Source organism: Zosterops lateralis (genome assembly GCF_965231275.1).
Source record: "Zosterops lateralis genome assembly, chromosome: 7".
Taxonomy (NCBI): Eukaryota; Metazoa; Chordata; class Aves; order Passeriformes; family Zosteropidae; genus Zosterops; species Zosterops lateralis.
This window is the reverse complement of record NC_139767.1, coordinates 32059518-32080930: the sequence shown is the minus strand read 5'-3', so window position 1 is coordinate 32080930 and position 21413 is coordinate 32059518. Positions and strand designations below refer to the sequence as shown.

The window sequence follows — 21413 nt, the reverse complement described above, 5'->3', positions numbered from 1 at the left end:
GCTGGGGTGGTGACCTGTGCCTTTTGTGGTAGCTGAACTTAAAATTCCTACAAGGGGCAAGATTCCATCACCTCCCTCAGGAACCTCTTCTGGTGACACACCACCCTAGTGAGGAACATTTTCCCCATAACACTATTCCTCATAAATGTCCCATCTGAACCTCTCATAACATGGTTTGGGACTGGCTCAGGTCATTCATTCTAATTCTCCCAGTTTTGAAAAGGGAAGAAGAACAACCAAATCTGTTGTAGCAGTAAAAGAGATTTTGCACAGCAGAATGATGGATAAAAAAGTATCTTATGTGCAGGAACTCACTGTGTCCCCCTAAATCCTCAGCCTGCTCAAAAATTAAAATTTAGTAATTAAGTAAAGTTTAGTAATTAAGTAAAAAACAAATTAAATTTAAAATTAAGTAAGGCTCAAATGAGTAAGCCAAGAAAGAAGAAAGAGCTATCCAGAGCAAAGTTAGAGAAGTGTAAGTTAAGAAACATGAAGCAAAAAGCTGCATCTCTCTTATAACTAAATAACAACTACACCCCAAACCTAATAATCTCTTGTAAGTATTGTCTGGTGCAAGAAGTGTGCTCAGCTGCTCCAAGAGCAGAAACTGGGCTTCTTTTGTACATGAAATGTGCAATGGGTCTGTAGGGGCATTTTGAGGCTGTGACTGCTGCAGTGAGGCCTTTATCTGCTTCACATGTCTGTGTTACAATGTTGGTCCACTTGATAAAAGTCCAACTAATTAAAAAACACATCACCTTGCCTCCATTAGCTGAATTTCAAACTTTATAGGAAGAAACTTTTTTCTTGTGACACACACAAAAATATCCTGTCTTACCCAAATATGGCTTGTAGTTGACTCAATCTGAAAAGCCGCTTTGTAATGCATCTCCTGCTAACAAATTATAAACTGGTATCCTAAATGTGACAAAACCCAGACATGTGAAAGGAAGACACCTTGGAACAAAGATAAGGCAAAGTCTGTGGACAGGTTTTTAATTAAAGGAAAAAGTGAAGAAAGCAGGTACTTTTGGACACACAAACCCTGAAGTCAGGAAGACTGCACATCTAGCTATACTTTCTGAGCATATTATTTGGAAATTAATTAAAGTTGGCTTAATAAAATGTATTACTTATACTATATCAATTCTGTCAGTAAAATTCAACCTCTTAAAATACACATAGAAGAATAGAATTTTGTTCTAATAGAAGAATGTGAAAGTTACCTGAAATTTCTGTGGCTATTAAGGCATCTCTGCACCCCAATACCAAAAATATCAGTGGTGCTGATGATGGAGAGGGAGCTGTCTGCATTACTCTGTGACTGCCTGTCCCTTGATAATTTTAGGCATCATCAAAAGCTTTAGACAGAATCTGAAAAAGGCAGATATTGACTTTTATCATAGTCTGATTAAATTATATGACTGACATTGTCATCTTTCTTTTTGGTTACAGGACAATTTTATTGCAGCAGAGGTTCAAAATATCACTGACATTTTGAGCTTCAAACTTCAATTGCATTTAAATTTTAGTTTTACTGGTTGTTTAAGAAGGCATTTGTAGGTGAAGTGGATTTAACACTCTTCATTCTACAGAGAAAAGTTCTTCAATTTCCTAAAGATGCTCCTCTCCCTTGTAAACCTGGCAAATGCCAGCAGCCATGCACAACTCTATCACTGCCAATGTAACATAAATGCTTTAGTGGGGCTGTTAACTGACTACCTTATCCATCTTCTATAAATCCAGATCTGACAGTGCTCACTATGGACAGACAAATGTCAATATTCTCAGTGTATTTCCCTAAGACCAAATAGAGATCCATTTCTTTTCCTACTGCTGCACACAGAGAAGGGCCTGGCTTTTGGGTTCAAACTCTTGGGGTTGAATTCCACTAAAAAATGATCCTCATTTCTTTTTACAAGAAGAATGGCATGAATGATGTGATTCATTCTTTAGGAGGATGAGAAACAATCAATATATCATGAGAATAAAGACTGCAGAAATCAATTACATCTCCTCTTTATGTTGTTTCAGGCATATTTCTGCCTCTTTCAAAAAGTTAGCATCTAGAGAATTTAATTATTATACCTACAGCATCCCCCTTCATTAAAATGAAGTATTCAAACCAAATTGTGTGTCAGGACTCAGGAAACTTATTTTATTTCCTCCAGGGAAAAAAAGGCAGTAACAAAATCAAATAGGCAAAAACCATTAAGTGGGTAACACGTTCTTCTAGGTATTAGAAATTTGATGTCCATCAAGACCGAGAAAATTTTGATGTAAAGTGTCAAACATCTGCTTGAGAAGGTGTCAAAAAGCCCCCAAAACTGGCACACAGAGAAATGTGTATGGTTTCCTGTCTGTGAAGACCATGTTTTTCAAAATACTCATTTTGGCAGTGGCTGTCAGGCTTTTCCCAAACCCTCTGTAGAGTTATCCTTGCTAAATACTCAGGTGGGAATGTGCAGACCCCTAGCAACAATTCATTTGGCATCAGAAAAGGATAAAATACTCTTCAATAAAATGCAGAAATATTATCCCATCATAGAGTTTATCAAAACTTACAGCAAAAGGGAGGTGTGGGGTATTTACTTAAGAGCAGAGAAGAAGCAATCTAAGTATTGCTGTAGAGGAGTAGAAAGGTAATTCCCTCAAACACTCATAGGGTTTTTTGATAAAGATAAAAATACAGCAAGGAAAAAAAAATGTGTTGCTGATGACACAAGGAGTAACATACTAAACCAAATCACAAATTAGAACTTGAAATATAAGAAAAGATGTGAGTTGGGCACTATTCCTCATAAAATCTATTATATTTCTTTTTTGACACAGGCAAATCTCATAAGGAAATGAGAATTCCTGTTGGGTCCTTACCTTCAAAGAGCAGGGATTACCACTCTTTTTTTTTTTTTCCTTTCTTTTTTTAAATGCACTGTGTAAAATTTATAAACTATAAATATTTCATATATGCATGGGGGGCGTCTGAATATGAAGTAAATGTGTTTTTACCTTTTCATGCAGCCTTTTTAACAAAACCTGGGTCTGGCATGGTGGGAAAAGGGCTCAGTAGACAGATGCATCAGGAGGAATGGACTCAATCTATGTATGATAAAAATAATGTTTTGTGATTTCTGTAGTTCACTTATCTCATGTTTAATCATATGAACTTAATGGAAAACAGTGTATAAGTTTTTAGAATAAATGTGAGAAAACTTGAAGCTTTGCAAATACATTGGAAGTGTCTGGTTGTTAAGATGTGTTAGGATGGGAAATATCATCAAGAAGAAGTTTATTAAAAAATTATATTATTTTGCTTCCTTGGAATTTCCTAGCTTTCTTCTTTTCTTTTCTTTTCTTTGATGCAAAAATGAAATATCAGCTGCTTAAAATCATGTCATCCATTAGGCTATGGTTAGATCTCTCTACATAGTGTGGAAAGCAGAAAAAAGTAAAAAAGAGGAAGATTATGACTTAAGTAACAGCTTGCTACCTCTTGAAAATGAATTTTCCCTTCCATTTCTCTTCAATACTTGTGAATATTAACAATGAAATAAAACCACTGTCAAATAAACCAGGTTTTTTCAGTTACACAAAACCTGGAAATCAGATGTCTACAGTGGTATAAAGAAACAACATTGTTTGGAATAGACACATTTAGTCTTGCTTAACTGCAAAATATTTCTCTGAACAAAATCATCATAAATATGGTTTCTCATATTTACACAGCAGTGTTATCTTGAATTAAGAGCAGCTCTTAAAATAGTTAGAAAATGCTCACTGTAAAGAATCTTTTCCAAGACTTTCTGCTCATTTTCAGATGACATATTTCTCAGCCTCTGTTTTTATTCCTCCTTTGTTGCCACGACTGAATCTATCAATGCCTGTGGCTCGTGCTGGCTGTAGCATTTTTTGCAAATATGATCCTGCAACAACATTGTATAGGGAAAGGGTAGGTGCTTATGTGAGGTGTCATCAATTACTTACCAAGGTCACTGCATGCTGTATCCTCTGGGAATCATATTATGGGCACTCTTCAGAGCCTGAAGGAAAAGGTACTGAATTATCATATTCTTTTTCCAAAATAACATTCTGATTACTTTTGACCCAAGTTAATATTCAGTTTAAAAATGCCAAGAAGAGAGACGATTTCAATTTAAACTCTATTTAACCGGTTACAGTGCCAGAGAAAAACACTAAACCACCAAAAGACATTGGATAATAATTTAAGTACACTCTGTGGTTTAAAAATTAATTTAGTGTTGTGTATCAACATCAACATTATTTTTTTGTTTTAAATTAAAAAAAAAAACAACAAGGTGACTAGTACTAGGCTGAGAGGTTTCTAGACCAGGTTAAAAGAACCTGGTGTTCTCATCCTATTGACCACTGAAATGCTGTGGGGGTACAGGTGAACTACAGAACAAGAGCAAGATCTGTGTCTGCCTCTGCCTGCATGCCACCAAATAAACTAGCAAACAAACAAACCAAGAGTTAAAAAACATCCTACTGCCTATAGCCTAACTTGTTTGTGAAGGAAACTATTTGTTTGTAAGAGAAAAGAAGACTATGGCAACCAATGTCACGGTTGAGGGACTATTAAAAGAAATTATTAGGTTTGTAAAAAAATGTGAAATACAGAATCTAGAGGGTTCTATCACTAAAGAGACAATTTAATCTAGTCATTAGAGAAGGACATGTCTAAATGATCTCAAGCATCTTATCACCTCATCCACAGACAGACACAAATAGGGAGCTGTAGTGCAAAATTGCTGAGCATTTAAGCACCCTAAACACTTCTCAAAGGTGTTGTCTTTTGGAATATCAGGGTAACTCAGTTTCAGACTTTGGTCCTAGAGGAGTGACACTGAAGATGAGCTATAGGGATGACCTTTGTGTGACTGATGGCTACCTGTGCCTTTAGAACTGGACTGGTTCTTAGTTTTGTTTGAGATGTGTCCCCTGCAGAACTGCTGTTGCTGTAGGGCCATGAAAAGCATATTGATCAAGTAAGAAGTGAGCATTTTCTTTTGACTCTCAGCCATGAAATGTCTGATAGACCAAACTAATAAACCATCCTGGCTGACACTTGCACTTCCTGATACTGCAATACAATGCCACTGACAAACACAGTACTTTGTTGCCAAAAAATGGCAGTTTTGTGTTTAGTATACGTGTGAAATGCAACCCAACAAACAAAACGCTGTATGGCATCACCTTGCTCTTATGCCTTTAAAAATAATAAAAAAATAATCACCAGATCAGCTGACCAGCTCTTTTCAAATCTGCACAAGTGCTCTTAATTTAAGTGCTGCTCTTAATTTAAGTGCAACTAAGATGTTGGTCAATATGGAACATGGGCAAGTTAACATCAATGAAACCAAGAAAAATTCCTTCTTGGGAACCTTTGAGAGCCCCACTGTGTTCTGCTAATTCAAGTGAAAACATTCCAGTAGTGCTGAAAAGGAAAGCCAGAAATTCCAATCTGACCGAGAAGGAAGGAAGGAAGGAAGGAAGGAAGGAAGGAAGGAAGGAAGGAAGGAAGGAAGGAAGGAAGGAAGGAAGGAAGGAAGGAAGGAAGGAAGGAAGGAAGGAAGGAAGGAAGGAAGGAAGGAAGGAAGGAAGGAAGGAAGGAAGGAAAAAGAAGCACAACAAAAGCAGACAATATAGATAAGGAAAGAAGTCCTTTGTGTTGTTGTTGTTTGCTGTGGTGCGTGAGACTTCCATCTCATCTGAAATCTCCTTTCTGTGGAAGTCAAAATATTATGGAAATTACAGGCAGCTCCAGCTGGGAACAAAGTTCTGCAAGTGTGTATGAATCTTGCAGCAGCTGCAGAAGATAAGATGGTGTCAATCTAGTTAGACTGAATCCAGAGACATGCCTTTTTTTTTCCTTTTAATTGATTTTGGCTTTCCATTATTCCTATCCAACAAAGAGAGGTTTGAGGGACCAAGAAATAAAATAATGTATTAATATGGCTATTAGAGTGAGGTTTTTTATCTTCATTGACTTTGCCTACAGGTTTCATACACAAGAAATCCAACAGGGCTGGAAAACAGGATCCATGCCTTTAAAACCTAGCCCTACATCTTTATCCAATGGAATACACTTTGTGTGAATGAGTGTCATGAGAAACAAGAGGCAATGCTGGAAAGCAGCTTCCAGCAGCCATGATATGACAGTCTTTCTGCCTCTTGGTAGCCAGTTTGTATAGACAGTGGTGTGATCTGAAAGGCCCTTCATTGTGGATCTGCTCAGTGTTTTGAATTTGTATTTGCTAAATGCAGTGTATGACCCTTCTCACACGAGGCTGTGTTTGAAAGCACTGAAGAGAGTCATTTAAAAGAAACTATAATACTCTTTGCAGGCCTCATATTCTTTGCTACAGCCTGAACACTATAGCAATTACACAATTAGAGACAGCTCCAGTCTCTGCCAGACACAGTTTTATGTAACAACAGCAATTGAGGGCAACTGAAAAAAAAGAGAAAGAAACACATTAAAGTTTAAAACTTGCGCTTTGGTGCTCTTAGTTCCTATTTTTCTCTATATCATTTGGAAACCTTTGACCTTCTTTTAAAGAAATGGAATTAGGAATCTCCAGGCACTTTCCTCTTGGTTTGATTTCTGGAAGTTATAAGAATACCAAAATAGCTTGGAGAGGCAGAGAAAAAGGAGGTAGTGTTCAAGGAGAGTCACTGGTCACTTTCTCCTTTATGCAAGGAATAAGAAAGTTCTTACTGGAATGGATCAGATATGGATTTGTTTCCATAGAAGAGGAGGGATCCTGCAATAACTGCATTATGGAGCATTGTATCTGTTGCACTAATTTTAAGAGACTCTTAATGGTTTGTCCTGGCTGCACTCTGCATGGGCTGGTGTCACCAGAGGTTTCTGTGTCCCTGTGAGGTCCTGAAGAGTGGCCCATCCCCATTCCTTGTCTCTGACTAGGTTACAAACTGGTTCTACTCATTTAAGGATTCTCACTTTACAGACACATTTTAAGTGAAAAAGACACATCACAATCTTTTTTTATGGTAAGCAACAAAAGGTGAGTTTTTCTACTTTTAATTCACCTCTCACATGCATCCATCCATCTGCTCTAGCATCTTGCAGATTCCAGGTAACCATGGCTCAATAAAGAGCCCTTAAAGAAAAAAATAATTTAAAAAATGCAGTTACTAGTTTTCAACCCTTCCCAACTCAGCCTGAACATCAAAATAACAGTTCCCTCAAAAGAACCCACAGGTGTTAACTTATGCACAAGAGAACAAGACTCTTTTGACATTAACATCAAATAGGGACATTGTAATTTACTAACCATTTTATGAAGAAAAAGCAAGGAATTTTGGCATTGCTGATATTCATATTAATGCTGACCCAACTGGAAGGGCAAGAGCTCTGGGATCACAAAGCAGGGAAGGATAGCTAGGGGTGAAATTTAGGTGAGAGGCATGAAGACTTCAAAAATACTTCATACAGTAGGTATGGTATGCTACACACAAATAAATCATAAGATTAGGTAAAAACACCAATCCCTCACATTACAACAGCCATCTCCATTTCACAAGATTGCCAAAATGCCAATCAGTTTTTAAACCAGTATTTCATGTCACTTAACATTTACTTATATGTTACTTATGCTTTTTCAAATAATCAATGATTTAAAATTCAGGTGAAGAAATTTTGAAGATTAGTATACAGTTTTAAAAGACATTTTTTAAAATTAAGATATTTTGGTAATAATGTTGCACTGACCATTTTTAGACAGGTATTACTAAAGTGCTACAAAACTTTTTGTAAAGCTGACACCAGCAAGATTCTGAGAGTTCATAAAATCATGTCCTTATGTTGGCATAAATATTAATTCACTGATGGCCTTTCCACACTCCCCAAAATCACTAATTTCTCAAAGGAGAAAGGCAACCTGATCTTCATATAACTTAAATGGGGATTGTATCCTTATATTTCACCAAAGAACCAGCTCTGAAATCTTTAATTATCTTCTGATATTTTCCTAGACAAATTTTTCAACTCAAAACCTGATGCAGCCTCAAAATATATCTGCATGCCAGTAAGCATGCAATTGGGAGACTGTGCTCGCACAAAGAATGCTTTGTTTGTTTGCACCTCTCCATCTAGTCGTTATAAACCAGCACAGGAGAAGCAAGCAGCCCTGGCACCGATTTTTCTGTAAAATTTTACATTTTAAAAAAAAATAATTCTGTGCTCCTGAGATTTTAGTGGTTTGTTTTTTTTTTTTTTTTTTTTTTTTTTTTTTTAAATTTTTTATTTTTATTTTTATTTTTCCTATGTTCTCCCGCAGCCCTGGGAAAGGCAAGTGAGCAATCTCCAGCAAGGCTAACCCCATGCCCCAGCATGAGATGCTGTATGTTCGAGGGCAGTTTGAAGGCGGCTCTGAGTGTGACAGAACCTCGGTATGCGGGGTCTGAGGGCGCCCGTGTGAGGCGATTCTGCTCCCATCCCGAAAAGGGGGAAAGGCAGGTGGGGGATGAGCAGATCCCCAGCAAAGGGGGGCTGTGTCTTTACCTGTGCGAGGGGAGGCGAGGCGGACTGGGGAGCTCTCCGGCTTTGGACAGAGCCCGGACAGCTCTTCCCCCCGAGGAGGAGGAGGAGGCAGAGCCATGGCCAGGGCAAGCTGAGGAGGCTCCCGTTTCCCGAGCCGCTCCCGGCGGGGCGGGGAGGGGAGGGCAGCGCTGGGAGGCGGCACCGCGCTCCCCCTGCCCCTCTCGCTCCGCCGCGGGCAGGGATGGATGAGGCGGCCGCGGGCAGCGCCTGCCGCGGAGCGCCCGGAGTTTGTTCGCTGTTCCTCGTCTCCCTGATGCTCTGAGCCGGAGTCTCCTCCTCTCCCCGGGCTCGCACCCGGGCTGGATGCTCCTCCGCTCGCTCCTCGCTCCCCCGCCAAAGCCGCCGGCCGCTCCCCGCCGGGAGCCCCGCCAGAGATGGAGCCGCCCGCCGCCCCTCTGGACACCACCCCGGACCCCGCCATCGTGCAGCCCCCCGGGGCCAACCCGCCGGGAGCCCCCCGCGAGCAGCAGCAGCAGGAGCAGCTGCGGATCGGGGAGAGCGGGCAGTTCAGCGAGGGGCTGGAAGACAGAGGTGAGCGCCCGTCTGTCCGTCCGTCCGTCCGTCCGTCCCCCGCCTTCCTGCACGCTGCCCTCGGCTGTGGCCAGCCCCACCACCTCCCCTGCGTCCCGAGGCGCCTCACACCCCCCCAGACGGCTCCTCCGGCACCCTGTCCGCAGCATCCTCTGTCTGTCCGCTCTCCTGGACCCCCGTACCCTCCCCGTACCCTCCCCGTGCCCTGCAGCCCTGCCCGCCCCCTCCCCTCCGGCCCGGCAGCCTCACACCGGCTCTTTCCCCCCAATATTCCCCCCTCCGGCCCCGCTCGCCCCCCCCCCATCCCGCCGCTGGCAGCCGCCTTTAACATCCCCCCGCGCCGCCCTCCAGGCTCTGCCCCGTTTTAGCTCCCGTGCGAGCGCTCCGCGACAGCTTTGAAGTATTTTTATAAACTCTATTCGTGGCTGTTCCCACCTCGCCCGGGAACTTGCCTGCCTGGCGGCGCAGGGCTCCACGGGCAGCGCCCGGCCGGGGGGCTCCCGAGGGGCTCCCGGGGGGCTCCGGGCACGGCCAGGGCTTTTCTCTGAGGTCCCCGAGCCGCCGGGGCGGTCCCAGCCGCCCCCCGAGCACCGGCACATCGGGGCGGTTTTGGGGGTCCGCCCCAGCCAGGCTGGGGGTGGAGGTCGGGGCACTTGTCTCACGCCTTCTCTGCCTTTCCCCACCCGAGTGTGCGCCTCCACACAACTCGTTTTTTGTTATTTAGTTAAATACCTGGCCAGGGAGGGAAAGCTGCCTGTTTCCCAGCCGCGTTACGCTTTGGTGCAGCACATCCATCCCGGACATCTCTTCAGGGCTCACTCACCTGCCGCCCACAAAGGCAGCTGCCATTTTAACCCTCCCCACTGCCCTGTCCTCCACAACGCCTCCAGCCTCCTCTTCCACACGATTTGTCTCCATCTTTTAATATTTTAACCATCTTTTCATCTCTTGCCTTCCCTTAGCCTCTCTGTTGCCTTTTCTTCCTTTCCCATTTTGCTTTTATCATCCAGGAGTCCCTTTTGTGTTCTCAGTCTTCATCCACAACCCCTCTACATGTCACCCCCTCTATCTCCTGTACTTTGCCCGGCTTCCCCACGCCTGTGCCTGCTCACAAATCGTAGACACAAAGTAGAGGAGTGAGGGGGAAGAGCATTCACCACCTTCCTGGCAGGTTCCAGTCCTGCTGGGGCTGGGGACAGCCCTTGTTCCAGGGGTACCCCCACTGTCACTGTCACTGCCGGTGGCCGAGGACAGACACTGAGAGCACTCTGAGGCTTCAGCTCTCCTTTACACCAGTGAGGGATTTTGATTATGGTTCCAACAGAGAAGTTTGGTTACAGAAAATTTCAATTCGTGCCCAGTATGACAGAGCTAAAGGTGAAAGCTGTCCCTTTTGGCATGAAGGGTAATTCCATATAGAGTCTGTTATACCTAACCTATTTGTTTCTATGAGGGGGGATGAAGGTAAAGCTGCTGATTTGGTTTTCTTCCTTGCCTCCATGCTCTTTCTGTGGCCCTTGCAGTGCCTTTCTTTCAGCCTTTCCTGTAGTTACTGATTCCATCCATACCAGGAAAATTCACAGTCATTGTAGAGGAAAATCTGGTATGCTTTTTGCAGGTTGTCCCTGTTGAAAATGTGAAGTCTGTCCTTTTAGATTGTACTTTTTCCTACAATCCTTTCCAATGAATCATACCAGATCCAGTTATAGAGATGATGCTTCCATGTTTGCTAAAAATAAATACTAACCCTAAATTTTGGAACAAGATATTTGCTCTTTAAGAGCCAGATCCAAAATCGGTGATAATTTTGTGGATGGGACCCTTAAATTAACATCCTTAGGTGAACAGTTTTTTTTTATTAGCCTTATCTCTTCCACAATTTCTAACTTGACATTTTAAAATGATCCCTTAGCCAAATAGAAAAGTACTTCTGGTAAGTCAGCATATGGTAAAGAATATCCTAGAATCACTTCACAAATATGCCAAGCTTGTGTTCTGCAACTGTTAGGCAGGTTTTTTTCTCCTTCTGATTTTTTTATGGGAAGAAAAATCTGTTAATATGTGAAGATGCTGAACGATGAATTAAAAATCCAGTTAATTTAACCAGTTCATCATCTTTTTTATACCCTAAGGATATCCATGTGTTAAATAAGTTATTGGCAATACAATTACTCCGTATGTTCATTTCAGGGCGGAGAAATTTCATTTGTAGATCTTGCTTTTTATTTTTGTAGCAGTGCAGGTCATACTGAAAGATGAACTTTCATCCTTCTTGTGGGTGCTTAAGACTTGCTTTCTTACGGTCAGTGAAAAAATATGGAGGTTTACCTTGTGAATTTTGTTCTTGCGTGTGAATTAATGAGCTGTTGTTGCCTCTAATTAATTTTTTATTCTACGGGCTCGGTGGTCACGTGGATGAGTTTGTATTTTTCTCTGCTGGCCTCAGGACACTCATAAGAATTATATGATCTTTCTTGGGGGGTGAAAATTTTCAATAGAGAAAATGTATTTGAATTATTTCCAGAAGGAAGGGATCACATCGCTGACAGCCAGAATATGCCAGCCATTTTGAGAGGCACAGAAACACACACACACACACGGCAGAAGTGGTGGAGTTTTATAAAGATCGCAGGCTCTGTCATACTGGACACGTGCTTGACATGGGAATAGTAATCAGGAGTGCTGCACTAGCTCTGGGGCTTATTATTCATCCCTCAGTTTAATTAGGATGTGGTTTGATTTGTGAGTATCAACTATTTATGTTGGACTTCCCAGGCAAGAGTGAGCTGTAGCCATGGATTAAAAATGTCTTAAAAGAAAGAAACAGGTGAGGATATCTGTCATTCTGATCTGTGTTTATCTGAGGTTTGAAATGTTGAGAGCCAAAATTGGCTGAGCAAATCTTTGTTTTGCATTCCAAAAAGATTTGGACCATAATTTAAAATCCTTTGGTTTGGGGAGGGGACAGGAGGGGTCAATACGCAAAATGTGAGAGGATGTGTTTTCTCGTTGGTTTTATTAGTAGAAATTCCTCCTGTGTTTCAAGATGTGTTGTTGAATTACCTCATTCCAGACAGCAATTAAACTGTACATCGTTATATTTAGTAGCAGAAGATAGGCCAAACATTTGTGGAGAAAGAAAAAAAAATTCTTCACACAAATGAAATATCTGCATGTGAGAAATATCTGAGCAACACTATCAGTAAAAGACTCAAATCTTTTGGAGTTGTCATCTATCAGTTTTCATGTATTAGACAGAAAAAAATGCAGATAATAAGAAATATACCTAATTTCAATATAGGGCCTGGTCCATGCAAGTTTGTGGATTCTTTCCCATTCATAAAGGGGCAAGTGTGTAGCACAAAGTGTGATAATATTTTAAATTTTCTAAAAATACAGTACAAGCATGAAATTCTCAGAGTGGTTTTCTGAACTCCCATAAAGAAACTCTCTATGTTTTATTGTAACTGAGGTGTAAAAAGAATAAAGAATTTTTCCAAGACAGCATGTATCCCACCAGTTATGCTAGGATTACAACCAGTAATTTTGACAGACTCCAAGTGGCAGAATAAAATCTGATGGCTCAAATTTGACCAGCCCTGGCTGCCTGCCCCTCTGTTGACACATTGCTGCCCCCGAGGCAGAGATGTCTGATTCAGTTCTGAATTGATTTCAAAACCATTGCAGTTTTCAGCCAGTATATTACAGTCAGTTGAAATTTATATCTGTAAAGGTTAATAAACTTGGTTAAACATGGTGTGGATTCAGGAGAATCACTGAATGATTTCATCTGAATGAAAGATCAGATGTCCCTGCCTTGAAAGTAGCAATAGCCATCAGAGAGAAAATTGGGGAAGGTGAGGATAGTAACAGCTTCTTATGTTTTAATCTGGTGCTGAGTCTGACAGAGCCCCTGTTCTCCACCCTTTGTCTAAGACTTTAAACCAGTTACTCAAAATCATGATGTTAAACCAGTGTCTCTGTTCAATGCATTCAGTGCAGGCAAATCTCTCTGAAAAGTGCTCATCATCTGAGAGGAACCACCCACATCTTCTGGAGTAACTCATTAAGAAATGTAAAGCCATCAGGCTTTCTCTCCAGTTAAGCAGATTTTATGTATTAAACATTAAATAATCAGAATGGTGTATATATATGGAATGGAAAGATGTAAAATTCTGAATGCATTTTAGAAGTGGCTGAAGACTCAGGCTGAGAGAATAAAAACCAAAGAATGTTGTTAATTTATGTTTAACCTGCATTCTCTGTGATTTAAGATCAGTGGACAAAAGACTTCCACAGACTGAAAGAATCAGAAAAGAGAAAAAGCAATAGCATTCCCTTGTCTTCAACAGCTTTGTGCACTGATTGCAGCAAGGACAGAACTGGTTCTTCAGTTAGTTCTAGATGGGAATGTGTTCTTACCTCAAATGAAGGACAAGGGGTTCAAGAGGCTTTTTCAGCTGCTGTGGCTGTGATTCTGAGGCATGCCCACTTGTGCTTTGATGATCAATATGTGCAGTGTATCCCTGTGCATTGGGAGGTTATTCCACAGGGAATGGTGAGCAGGAGTCTTTCTCCTGTGTTAATTAGCCCCAGGATCCTCAAGTTCTGAAACAAGTTTTGATCAGAGGGAGTATAGGACTGGGCCGTTTCATGTGCAGAGGTACAGGTGGAAATTGTAATGATCCATGAATTTCCATAGCTGGAATGCAGTGCTCTTTTTAAGGGATTGATGTGTGGGTCTTTCTGTGTGGAGTCAAAACAGCTTGTGTGCTCTTCTTGCTTATTCACCTGTTTGGTCTGGTGGCCTCCTTCACTTAACCTTAATAACGTGAGCAGGATTTGATTCTGTGCTGCTTCTGTGTGTAGTATAGAATGTAAATATGTGTTCTAGGGCTGAACTAACACAAATGTGTGTTTAAAAGGGGCAATGCATTGTTCATACCTTCTTTGCTTATTGCTTGTCAGGTTTACTAGAAAGCAGTACGAGGCTAAAACCTCATGAAGCTCAAAGCTACAGAAAGAAGGCATTGTGGGTTTCCTGGGTCTCCATTATTGTCACACTGGCTCTTGCAGTGGCTGCTTTCAGTGAGTATTGGGAATATTTTAAATTTTCACACCTCTTCCTTTTTGTTTTTCTTTTTGGTCTCTCAGAATTTCTTTCTTTGTGGAAGCTTTCTCATTTTTTTTCCTTTGCAACTGCTAAAGAGGTTTCTCTCTAGACTGCCTGTGTCTGCATGATGCTTATAAATTAGTAAAACTGTTGGTTTTTTTCTGCAGAGTATGAGGTTGTTGAAGGTCGGAGAAAGAAACAGGAGATGTTGATTCCTGCTAGCATTTATGCATGTGGACCAGTTCATTTTGGAGAATAGTGTAAAAATCATTATGCAGTGGGTTGCCTTTTACCAAAGAGGTCAAATATGACAATTAATCTGCTTGGGATTTGTAGTGAGAATGCTATAATAAAGAACATTGAATTGTAAGGGAGAAATACATAATTTGTCTGTATTACACTGACAAATGTAATAACTTAAAACAATGCTAATCTGGAAGAGAAATTCCATTTTCTTGTAAAACCAGTGTTTTTCTATAAGTTTCATGAAATTTTTCTAGTTTACCTTTAAACAAAGAATTTGAGTGGGGAAAAAAAATCCAAACTAAACGCAAAACATTTTTAAATGGGAAAAAATGAAATCTATCTCTTGTATTTCAAAATAGGAAAAAAAAGGTAACATTGTGTAAATACAAATTTTAGTTCAATGTGAATTTGCAAAATACAAGCTTTCTATCTCGGGCAATTAATTAACACATTAAAGACAAAAAGAAACATGGAATGTGGAACAAAATCTTTCCAGTGGCACATTCTCTGTTTTAGAGAAGGAAAAATCAGAAGTGATTGAATTTATGCTTTAATAACAAACAAAAGGAGGGCTTTGTCTAGGAGACATCAAAGAAGTCTCAAAACATCATTCTTAAGCTTGATAAAGACTGACTTGTATTATTTTCCCCTTTTTTTTTTGGAATCACAGCAGCATGTCTTTTGTTATTCTAATCTGCATTGTATGACCTGCTGCTGGAAGTTGGTGTCAGCTCCCAGGAGAGGTGATTAAAATCTGACCAAATGGTCTCTGGAAACCCAACATATATTACTCTGAGCAATTTATATGGAAACACAGGTACAATAACTCGGTTCAGTAATAAGAAAAAAGAGGAGGAACACTTAAAAGTGGAATCTGACACTGTAAAGAATTTGAATGTTAAAAAGAGAGTGAAACAAGTTTCCATTTTGTTCTGCTTCTTGGAAATACAGTGGTCTGTCTTTGCTACTGAAGCAATATAAAGGTAAATGCAATGCTACAGAATAACCTTGTTACCTATTGACACTACTTTTAATGAGTATTGTGATATGGCTTAATTTTATTTTTCATTTGTCAGGGTTGCAATATTAAGTGTAATGTAGATAACTAACACTGTGTCTTTTAAAAGGATCCTTAAAATTTTTTTAATTATTTGGGCTGAATTCTTTTTTTTTTTATTTCCTTATTTTTGGCTACTACTCTGGTAGTGTTTAGAGAAACAAATAACAGCAAAGAATGTAGTCTATGTCTGGATATACTGTGGCTGCATATTCAGCTGGAGGCACTGAGCTACTGAAGTCAGTAGCAGACTAATTATATGTTTTTGGCATGTATCTTTCCCCATGGTTTGCTGAGACTAAGTTTATGAAGAATAAAAGAGGAATCAGCACACAGATACTTATTAAATCTGAATGGAATCTCTTAATAGGTAGTTGGCAGTTAACTTACATGCCACAGAAGCATTGCCAGGGCTTTTCAAGTGTTCATTATAAAAAAAAATTCAATCTTTGAGGAAAATACAGTGACTTCTGGGATCACTTTGTTGTCCCCATGCAATTTCAGAAGTTCTGCTCATTTTATTGTCTTGCACTGGCTGCTCTCTTCTTTAGTGCTGTCCTTTTAGCAGGTTCCCCATGCCAATCCATGAGTTGGGAGAGATGCCAGGTGACCAGAGTTTGCTGCCTGTTTGATAGAAATGTCTACTTGTCACATTGGGGTATCTGACACTGACAATTCTTTGCGAACAACTGCTATTTAAAGCATCCCCTTTCCATTGTACCTCCTGTCTGTAATGGTGAAGTGTTAGAAATACAGCCCTGATGTTCCATTTCAGTGAAAAATGGGGCCCTGTTGTGGTAATTGTCAGGCTGCACTAACTATTCTCACTGCTCTCCCTGACTCCCCTGTAAATTTCTCATTTAAATTTCTGGTTTATCCCCCTATAGGCTTCAAAATACTTTCTTACAAGTGTATCCCACATGATATAGTCAGGATACTAGGCCAGGGAACTGATGTTATTTTATAACTGTAGGAAAAATGCTAAGGGGGGTGATGTCCATGTGGAGAGTAGGGAAGAGGTTCAGGAGCTTCCTTTTCCAAACAAGTGTAAGTAGACTTCCTTTCCTTTTTTATGGTCCACTCCCCATCTTTCCTTTCAAGGCTGGTCTAGTTGCCTCCAACAATATATTTTCCAGCATTAGAATAAGTTGGAATAGTTTATCGTGACTGGTATGAGGATTTTCCTTTTGGTGGGATTATGATGCTTCTCTAGTTGAACTCTGATCTTCTACTTGGTAATTCTGAAGGAGATTGAAAAATTTCATGTTGATCTGAATTCATAAAGAAGTTTCCTTATGAGGTAATGTTTATGGCAAATGAGGTTTGAGATCATAAAATCATAGAATTTTATGGTTGGAAAAGACCTCTAAGATCAAGTCCAGTTGTTAACTCATCATTGCCAGGTTCATGACTAAACAGTGTCCCTAAAAGCCACATTCACAGGTTTTTTGAACACTTCCAAAGGTGATGGATGATTCCACCACTTGCCTGTGCAGCCTTTTCCAGTGCCTGACCACCCTTTCAGAGAAAGCTGGACTAGGCTGGGCTGGGTATGGAGCAGAATGACTGCTTAAGGGAAAATGAAGTTGTCACCTTTCATTCACTAATATTGACAAGTAGGACTTAGACCATGAAATCAGCTTTTCCACTTAGCTGAAAGAACAGATCTCTTACTGTCAAGGACTTAATAAACTTAATTTTACTGCAGAAATGCTGTAAAAGAGCATTTGGAAGTTCCAGCTGCTGTGTGATGCAGCTCCTGCACTCTGTGGTAACCACTGTGGTCTCGTGGCTCTGAGAGTTGTTGCAGATGTTTCTCTCCAGCATGAAATTGCACAAGGCTTCAGTAAAATCTCACTAGAGTTAAATGTGTGAGATCCTTGAGGTCAGTGGAAACCTGTGTATCATCTTCAGTGGCTGAAAATTTGGTGCTCTCAAGATAGTCTGGCACTGTTTTTTGTGCAATACTTTAATGATCAAATGCTAATAAATGCCTGGTGAATAAATTCATTTTGCTCTTCATTTCAGTGCTGCCTGAAACATGCATACTTGCAGAATTCTCATCAAGAGTGGATTTACTTTGTTATAAATATATGGCAATAAACAGAGTCTGAGCATGATAAAAGTTATTAAAATGAACATTAAATTATTCCTTAGCACCCCACGTAAGTGCCAGAATAATAATTCTAATATAATTATTTCTGGATTACAGTAATATAAGAAAAGAATGATAACAGGGGAAAGAATGATAACAGAATAAAAACACCTTTTTTTTTTTTTTTTTTTTTTTTGGTAGGGTACATCTGTGTAGTATAGGCTGCAGTAATTTCATAATAAAACAGCTATTATTTTTTTTCTGTGGCTGCAGTATTGTGTGTTCATACTGAACCTAGTTTAAGAATCACAACAGAGAACAGGTGGAATAGAACTCAGGTGTTTTGAAATCCATTATTCTTAGTTTCTTGACATTTATGTTACTAAAGCATAATTTTGAAAAATATACAAATACAGCTTCTGCTGTTGCAGTTCAGTTTCTGCTCAGGCAGCTAATCTCTGCTAATATTGTCAAAGCAGAAAACAAGCTCGTTCTGTCTGGTATTTTTTTTTTTTTTTTGTCCAGTGTAGACTTGTGATTCACAGAAAGCAATGCTCATTCATCTTCCTGATCTGATTAGCCAAAATTGTTTCACAGTGAATGGGGGAGTCCTATCAATACATCAAAACAATGTATAGACCAAGTGCTGCACTGAAGGCTTGCTTTGTAGTCAGAGACTGAGGGAATATTTAGAGTGTGTGGGTTTGTAAATGTGAGCTTTGTGCAGGGCTGCAGCCAGCCGGTCCCAGCGTGGCCAGGGCAGGTCTGCACCAGCCCTGGGCAGGTCACATCTGTCCCCAGGCTTCTCTGGAGATCCCCCTTGCAGCTCACCACAGGCACAGGTAAGGTTCAGCTGTACAGAAATGACTGAGTGCAGCAAAAAGTCACATCCTGGTAAGTGTTCAGTCTGTTGCAGTAAGAGGTGCTGATATTTTGAGGAGGTGAATTCTATTTATCTGGATCAGATCTCAGGTGGAAGCTCAGTAGGTAGAATTCTGTGAGTGGGAGTATTTTACAAGATTAGCTATTGGCCCACAGATAAGATATTAATTGTAAATGCAGACACTGACATTCTGATTTTATATAAAAAATTGTTTGTGTTTTGGAATGAATTGCTGGAAAGTGATTTATCATAGTGAGCTTCCATGTACTGAGAGGCATTTTGTTTGAAATATGTGGTGTAAATGCTTACAAATTTCAGATTAATGCCTTCTGCTAATTCAGATTTTAACAGTTATAAATGCCAACAAACTTAGAAATCGTGTATCCAGGCCCACTTTTTTCCTTGGAATGAATACAGTGAGTCATAAAGTCTCATGGGTTGGCTGTAGGACGTAACTACTGGTCTTCCTCTTCTCTGGTGAGTGCAGATGAAGTTACATGGGAGAAACATTGAAGTTGTTGTCCTTGGTATGTCACATGTGGATGTACTGATGTAATCTCAGACAACTGAGATGGGCAGTGACTATATTAATATATTGATGGATATATAATTTTCTGTGTGGCCCATTCCCATTCATGCTTGAAAATATAAATATATGCAGGCTTTCCCTGATGTTTGCACAATACTTAGTATACCCTGGGCACAGCTGTGAATCATAATAACACTAGTGAAAAAAAAATGTAGGGGAAAGTTCATGGTTCTGAGGCTCTTTAGTTTGGGTATTTAATTCTTTAAAGGTCACTAATTTTAGAGAAATGATGAACATTCAGCACTCAGGCTGGGGTTAGAGTGTATCATCTGAGAACCTAAACAGAACTCTCCAGGATCACAGAAAATGGGAAAAGTCTTGGTCTTTGTGTTTTCTTTTCCAGGAATTATACAGAATGGCATCTCTCACTCCTAAAGACCTGAGAAGAGGGTTTTTAAAAGATATTATTTCTCTTGAGTAGAGCATGTCACGTTTATTCAGAAAGTTACATTTCAAGTCACAATTCCATGCAAACACTTAAAACCAAGAAAAAACTAAACACAGAATAAAGCTCCTCCATGATAGTATGCAGATCCCTCGTTTTGCATGTTTCTCAGGGTGTTTAATTACATCAGTTACGAAAAGACAGATGCTCCAGGGCTGTGGCCTCACAGAAGCGTTAATGAAATATGGAACTCAAATTCCCAAGGTGGAGATCTGGTATTGGTGACTCTTGTGCTCCCCTGACATCCTCGTTACAGCTGCACCTCTACAGGTGAAAATAGAGTTTGGTCCTAACCATGTTACACATAAAATCTAAAGGACAAAAAATCCATTGCCTGTGCAGTTCTGGCAGAAGACAGCCTTTTGTATAGGTCAGTCTGTACTTAATAATGACAAAATGCAATTTTCATTCACTGAAAATGAAATGAGAGGCCAGTAAGGGCCTGTCTATTTTTTTTCTTTTTTTCCAGGCGTACAAAGCTCTAAGTGACTTTCTTGGGAAGAGAAAATAACATATGGATGTCAGGTTCAAGACTGATAGCTGTTGAGTAGAAGTGTGGGTCTAAAATCTGCAGTGCTTCACACTTCATGAAATCTTTTCCTTAGCTGGCAGGGAAAATGATGGTAGAAATCTGTGAAATCTAGAACAGGCTAGATAATGATATAATGTATTTGAGCAGCAAACAATTAAAAAATTGTTGCTGTGGTGGAAGTTTGTTAAAAGAGCTGAATTTATGTTTAGATGCTAACCTTTAGAACACACTAGTCTGTTGTATTTTTGCATTAGAAAATTGCAATTTAATAATTGCTTATGTCAAGTAGTTATGCTTTTCTCATGAAAGAAGATCATCCCAAAGAATTTTGAAATTAAAACAGGATGATGCTGACAATGAGGGAAAACCAGCACTATGACACCACTTCATGAAGAGTGAAAAACATGCAAGTACATTGTCTAGGCTGCTTAGTGTAATGACCACAATCACAGCTCTTTCCTTTGTTGTTTTATTCTTCCTTTCCAATGTTTTCTTGGGGTTTATTTTGTGTGGAAAAGACTGAAATGAGTCTGTGCAATATTTAGACCATTACATGAGTATGGTGATGTCTTTCAAATTAATTGACATCTATGTTATGTAACATGGGCAATATATGTTATATTTTAATTATAGCAGGAGGTTTTAGACGCTTGAAATTTGGTCTTCAGTTTTTCCATCAGATCCGTGCTTGGGTTTTGCCAAAGGCAACTCTGTGTTTGATGGTTCAGAGGCCCCAGCAATGAGTAAACAGCTGTGTAGCTACATGTAATATACAAATAAGTGTAAATAACTATGTGTAATTATTGTTAAGTAATTATATGGATGTCATGGATCTTACTCCTATCCCTGAGGGAATTCTACTGTGCCATTACGGACAGGTATAGGTAGAGGGTTAATTTTTCTTATAGGAAAAGAATTTAGCACTGAATGGGAGGGTTTTGGGCAGACCACTTGGTGCAAACTGGGTGGTGTGGGAGCCCTTGTAGTGAGTGAAAAATGTGTATCTTGCCTAAAAGCAGATGGAAGTAGTTAGGGGGGAAAAAAAAGTAATATTAAATTTATTGTATGTGATTGGTGTTAACTGTTATCCATAAAAAGCCTGCTTGAATTTTATATATAAAACTGAAAAGAAATGGTTCTCTAGCACAAATCTCAGTTGTTGCTCTTGCTGTATTTGCTGCATCACATAAGTGGATGTACATCTGCCCTTTGAAGGACCATATCTGCAGTCTGAAAAGTCAAATGTATTTGCATTCAATCACTGGAGTATCAGTTCCACAAAATAGTGCCTCAGCTGTTGCAGGCCTGTGCAAAGGCATGAATGTATTAACAGAT

General features: G+C 40.0%; 1 protein-coding gene across 1 annotated transcript in view; it reads left to right on the top strand.

The window, feature by feature from the left end:
• Window positions 1–8961: 8961 nt before the first annotated feature.
• The window catches only part of TMEM163 (transmembrane protein 163), a gene marked incomplete at its 5' end in the record, with an annotated part of 88298 nt that continues 75846 nt past the window's right edge, over window positions 8962–21413 (top strand). The window contains 2 exons of the mRNA XM_083865705.1: window positions 8962–9118; window positions 14087–14206. Coding sequence (XP_083721831.1) covers window positions 8962–9118; window positions 14087–14206 — 277 coding nt within the window. The remainder of the gene's footprint in view (window positions 9119–14086; window positions 14207–21413) is intronic.